General features: G+C 42.1%; 2 protein-coding genes across 4 annotated transcripts in view; one reads left to right on the top strand and one right to left on the bottom strand.

Moving 5' to 3' along the window:
* rock1 (Rho-associated, coiled-coil containing protein kinase 1) overlaps positions 1-5,524 on the bottom strand; it is a 38,216-nt gene extending 32,692 nt beyond the window's left edge. For all 3 annotated transcript variants that reach the window (XM_074689339.1, XM_074689342.1, XM_074689340.1), the window contains exon 1: positions 4,691-5,524. In XM_074689339.1, the coding sequence (XP_074545440.1) occupies positions 4,691-4,783 (93 nt within the window). In that variant the 5' untranslated portion in view covers positions 4,784-5,524. The remainder of the gene's footprint in view (positions 1-4,690) is intronic.
* Positions 5,525-5,588: 64 nt separating this feature from the next.
* greb1l (GREB1 like retinoic acid receptor coactivator) overlaps positions 5,589-6,000 on the top strand; it is a 47,523-nt gene continuing 47,111 nt past the window's right edge. Inside the window, exon 1 of the mRNA XM_074689337.1 lies at positions 5,589-5,660. The gene's annotated coding sequence lies outside the window, so the exon portion shown is untranslated. The remainder of the gene's footprint in view (positions 5,661-6,000) is intronic.

Below are 6,000 nucleotides of genomic sequence, written 5' to 3'. Positions count from 1 at the left end.
ACTGGCTTAGGCCATCTCTTCACCTGAGCCTGAGGAAGGCGAGTGTGTGAGAAGAAAAAGGGAACAGAGAAAGATTTTTAGCCAATCATTCTAGAGTCAGATTTGAATGTTGATCTCTGCTACTGGTGCTGAATGTGGCTTAAAGTGACTGTAGAAATGCATAAGGGTGTTAAATGTTTAACACTAGCTTTTATAGATTCATGTTTTGTTAAGTTGTTCCATCAAGAATTTATGACATACAAAGAGATAAGAGACAGGATTAGACTACATAGATACTGCAGAGGGATCAACTCTAGTTTGAGTGGCACATGAATGCCGTCATTAACCAGCAGCTACAATTTTGACTAGAGCCCGACTGATTAATCGGGCCGATTATGCCTGTCACCGATTAATCAACATGGGCCAAAATGTAGCCAATAATAAAAATTGGCTACACTTAGCCAATTAGAGATCCTGTCACTCCTGCTCCTGTGTGTCTGTGTTTTGGGCTGTACACTGCCCCAGTTCCCTGCCCCTCCGTCCACCATTATCTGATGTAAGACTATAGAATGACGTTTTAACATCGTGTCAGTTGCTTTTTTGTGAGATAAACAGAGATAAATGCCACTGTTAATTCACACGTCCACCATAATCTTATGTAAGACTATAATACGGCGTTTTGATGGCGTGTAAGCTGCTCATTGTGTGTTTACAGTTTGACTTTTTTTTTCTACTTACTGTGTTTAAAGTTTGACTTCTTTATTTATTATTGTGTTTACAGCTTGTTCTTATTCATCATTGATTTACACTATAGTTCTTATGTTGACAGTTTTATAATTTAAGTTCCTTGTTTTAATTTAATAGTGTTCTGTCTCTGTCTTGAATCATATGGGTATTATAATGATTTGTGATTATATACAGTATATCCTGTGTATATCAATAAATTTATTATATATATCAGACGATATATCAGACATCGGTCGATATATTGGATATCGTCTTTTTTTTGCCCCCAGTATTGGTATCGGCACCGGCCCAAAAAATCCCATATCGGTTGGGCTCTAATTTTGACACATTCATCATCTCTGTTGTTTAATAAAACCAGAATTCATGAAAAATACAAATTCTGCTTGTTTTCCAAATCCCTCAGATCAAGAGCGTGCACTCAGCTGTATGTGCAGCTTTCACTTCATTAACAATGCTCTTTGATTCTTGGTTTGCAGTTTTCCTCGCACTCAATATTGGATGAAGAAGGATGACACACAGTGAGGCCAAAGCAGCCCAAGTATAAGAAGAAGGACTGTTCAAGGAAGCATCAATATATCTTCGAAAGAGGCATTTGCTAAACAAGTTCCAACATATCCTTTTAGATTACAAAATGAAACTCCACCGAAGCCACAAAAGTCATACTCAGTATTCCCACAAAATGATAAAGACTATTTTCTGAGTGTTAATTTAAAGCACCTCAAACTACAGTATGAGAGAGAATTATTTGATAAGAAGATCTGGTTAATAATACAGAAAATACACAGAAAGAAAATCCTCAGACCCTTAATGTCAGTAAGCTTTCACATCACAATGTCAGGAATCCTGTCTCCTCACATTGGCTCTTAGAAGCTTGCCTGGAGCGCAATGATAGAGGAGGGGGCAGCCAATCCAGATAAGGCACTCTTCTCTCCCAGCAGGATTTATTTAAGGGGTGAAGATAAGGGCGACAGGCCACTGTGCTCAACAGACCAGCCTGAAGCTGAGTGTTAAGGTGCAGGCCAAATGTCACCACGACACGACACAGACCAGGCTTCTTTGGGGAAAAATGTGGCTTGAGTGATGCCAGCTTGAAACTCAGGTATGGAAACACAGCCAGTAAAAGGCAGCATTGTACATTCTGATGGAACCTATTACTCATAGCCAAGCATGTTGGCTGCTTTATGAGTTAAATGTCCTGATTCACGGCCTTCAGAAACATGAGTCTTCAGTCCACATAATTTTGGTTTATGGGTAGCAAGCGGAGCCCACACCCAGCTACCTCAGAGCTGCCTGCATGGCTTCAACTCTCCCCAGACGCGCAGAATGGCTTTGGGACACACGGAACTCCAGGCCAGTCAAAGACAAGAGGTTATTTGATTAGCATGGAATTTTATTAAGCTGTGGGTGGAGTTGCATGGTCGCAGAGAGAGCCTCAGCAAAAGGCCTCCATTCATTGATCAGGCGAGATTGCAGCAAAGGGGGGAAAAAAAAGAAACAACACCCTTGTGTGTGAGGCTGCCAGCAGGAACAGTCCCCACAGCTTTTTGCCATTAAAAATGCAGAGTGTGTGCACTTTTTAGGTGAGTTTAATTGCTTCTTTCTGCAGCAGGATGGGAGGTCAAAGAGACTAAGCAAGTTTTCTTTTGGAAAGACGGCTATCTACAGCAGCCTTGACAAACACTAAACAAGGGTGTGTGGGCGGGGTATCAGGTCAGGCCCCCTTCTCAGAACAGCTCTTCTGATGTTCTTTGCTATTGTTGGTAAGTCAGTCTGCATTTAACAAGATCTATTATACAAAGAAGGGAAATTAACTTAGTCCAAAGGTATTACATTAAACAAATAACACCTGAGTGATTCAGAATACAAGTATTTTTGCTGTTACCATGCTTCCACAACTGTTGTAGTTTGTTGTCATGACATATGAATCAATGGCATCCGGCACAGCTTCAATGCAGCTTTACCACCATCATCATCATGTCTTTGTATTTTCATACTGATCCTGTAGCAGCTTACTACAAGTGTCCCAGTGTGTCATTTCACATCGCACTATGGCGTCACGGAAGCACGAGAGGTAAACACACTCCTGGAGCTCCACACACTGGCTCTACAGGCTCACAGTGATCCTGACTCCTGACCCTGTTTACACCCAGCATTAAGTCAGATCAGGATCAGACGTGAAGTGAAAAGCCTCAGCTCCAGGTGTGATCGCTCATCAAAACGTTCTTAGATCCGATCCCTCAGTCTTCCTATAGATTTGTCCAACATTGGTGCAGTGGTGTGCGCTTCTGTGTGCTCGACCTCTTTAAGCACTGCCCACTTTTCTTGTATCCACAGCAACAATCATGCAAAGTGACAGACCACCGGCTTGCATTTATTTGCATCTGAAGTGGGAGAGTGAGATCTGATAGCGGTGGTCACTGGAGACTTACTGTTGATGCAAGGTGTGAACAGTCAGACCTAAAGCTGGTCATGTTGATGCAAGATCTGAAAAGGCTCTCTTTAACTACTTCCAAGGCAGGCATAGTAGTGGGACCACAATCATGCCTCTGAGACATTGATGCTAGGGGTTCACACTGTGCCTTTAACTGGCAGTATGAAAGAGACTACTGACTAAAAAAATTACAGACTCAGAATAGGCCTGCAGGAAATGAACAATATGAAGTACAACAACCACAAATAATAATAAAAAATAATCAAAGAGTGCATATAAGCTGCATCACAAAATTCTTAGGTATGTCTGCTTTTCACTGCATCCAAAACAAACCCCAAACTTCTTGCTGAAAGCTAAACTGAGGATCATTTGACTGCATCTGAATGACACAAAAGCACTGTCATTATGATCAGAGCTCAAACTGGTAAAATTGAACCCCCCAAACACAATTTTGCTTATTCAAACTAAAATTGTGTTGAAATTCAGATCCTTGGTGTCCTTGTGTTCTATTCATTCATCCCTGGCAGTAAACTAGTAAGTGCCAGGCTCTCTCACCGGAAAGCCAGTCAAAATCTTCCATCCAATTACCCTCATGAGTTTTGGTTTCATAGCACTTTGCGGGGCCATGAGTCACCAAAGGCCAGATCCTTATGACAACACTCATTGCCACTGTCACCCAAGCTGAGAGACTACTGATATCAACAAACACTTGACACAACAACATCCCCTTTGGCATCTACTCCATGGTGACTCAATTCCTGGGATTGCGGCATGTAATAAAACCCTATGAAGGTGTTGCTCTAGGGTTTAGCACGTGGCAGCAGCCGCCTTCTTTCCATAGACAGGAGTCACTCCATGAGCCCGACAGGAAGCAGCCAGGGCAAACTTCTGCCAACAGGTGTACTGATGCAGCTGCTGGAGGCCTGCAGGTTTCAACAGGCATGCGGGCAGACTATCACTTCAAATGAAGCTTAGATAAGTAAATCTAGACTAAACAGCACACCTACCCACTCACTTCCTAATGATCTTTAACAGCAAAAGGACCTATCGGTTGGTTAAGGTATTCGGAAATTCTTAACTAACCAAAAATAATCTGATACAGTGTATCTGTGGGGTGTGAAGCAAACGCACGGCTGCCATCTGTTAGTATATTTCAGCTACCATTGTTTTTTAATGAGTTAGACGACTTCCTTGAAGCTAGCTTTCAAAGTACTGGAAGTTAAACATCAACCTTACAATTCATTTGATTTTGAGGTTATACGGCATTTGATTGCAGGAAAATGCCTTCAAACCACGTAATGTTTTCCTTTAGCATGTCATATTTATGTATGTGAATCTGATCGTATGTAAGTGGTATGAGCTTGATGAAGTGTTAGAGGAATATATAGCTTGTCGGTGTTAGGTTCAGTGCATTCCTTCAGTGACAATCGAGACGACTTATTGGAGTCGGAAAGACTTTCTGCTCCAAGGAGTAGACTGACCCCGAATGGTTGGCTTGCCTAGCTTCGCCAGCTAACAGGGCTACAAACTTACCAGAAGACAATCCGTGTTTACTTCTGACTTTGGATCCTTCAACATGGCATCGATTTTCTCAAACCGAGCCCCCATGCTTTCCCCAGTAGACATTTTTGCTGTCAAACTCAGTCCCGACGTTGGGTTTTAAACAAAAACAGCTCACTGGCGAGGCAGAAGGCTGGCTAGCTAGCTTTAGCAGCCAGTGGTAGCTAGCTAGCCAAATGTTCCTTTCTTCGTGTGAACTTTCCGCCGCACTTCAAAGAAAATGCATCGTTCTCCTCGAGATTTCACAGACGATGAAACGTTTAAGGTTGCGTTGAATATACAAAAGCCACATTTCCAGAGTCGAGAGAGGTTTTCCCAGTTTGTGTAGCGAATAACTTCAGTGGCAAAAGATAAATGAGGCGAAAGATTAGTCAGCCTCCACAGGATGCCACCGAGGAGAAGGGCTTAAAATGTTATTGCATCCAAACAAAAGGCAATTAAAACATATGTAATGTCTGTGAGTAGAACACAGCTTGTCGAAAGGTTAGTCCAGGCCCATTCCTATATCTCTGCCAGGCCCTTGCAGAAAACGACAATAGAATCTGACAGCTCAAAAGTAGAAGTGGTGGGAAAAAAACTTCTGCTTCTTCCAAATTTCGCTGTTTAAACACGGACTCCTAACAACGTTTAACGGCAGTCCTTCAGCCGCAGCCCGGGCATTGTCACTGAAAGTCGATTGTCTTCCGTCCAAACGTCTCGCTCTCTTCAATTGAGAACGCTTAAACCGGGCTTAGATATGTGTTAGTTTTCGAGAAAAAAAACAGCAGACGATGCCCGATTTTCTCCCACAGCCTGACCAACATGTCCGCCTTCCTGTTCAAACACCCCGGAGAAGCAACTTCAAAATGTCAAGTACTGCGCATGCGCCATGTCGATGCGCATTCAGGAGTTCACAGACTGTTGATGGCAACATGTTGCTGTATCGAAATGTGACAAGAAAACGGTAAGTACTCGATAAACGCTTATTTGGTAAATAACTCAAGGTGTTCATTGTTATGGTTATCTCTGTTTTGTTTCACCCTGTGCAAAAGTTGGGTTAGCACAATTTGAAGCATGCGCTCAGATTGAACCCTATACTTAGTATTTTCTGTTTCCGAACAGATGCAAAACACGGGTTACATTAATGTGAGTTGATATCATATATTTTTAAATCATATAAACACTTGTTGTTAAAGGTGCAAGTGGGTTACAGATACTAAATAGTGGCTATAGTATTGTGCTTGTTCCAGAGCTACTGTTTTTATCAGTTCCTTTAATTTCATCATCAGGTATAGTAGTTATGC

Source organism: Halichoeres trimaculatus, unplaced genomic scaffold, assembly GCF_033239565.1.
Source record: "Halichoeres trimaculatus isolate MK-OKI-2021-1 unplaced genomic scaffold, fHalTri1.1 fHalTri1_scaffold_15, whole genome shotgun sequence".
NCBI classification, from domain to species: Eukaryota; Metazoa; Chordata; class Actinopteri; order Labriformes; family Labridae; genus Halichoeres; species Halichoeres trimaculatus.
This window is presented reverse-complemented; position numbering and strand designations above follow the sequence as displayed.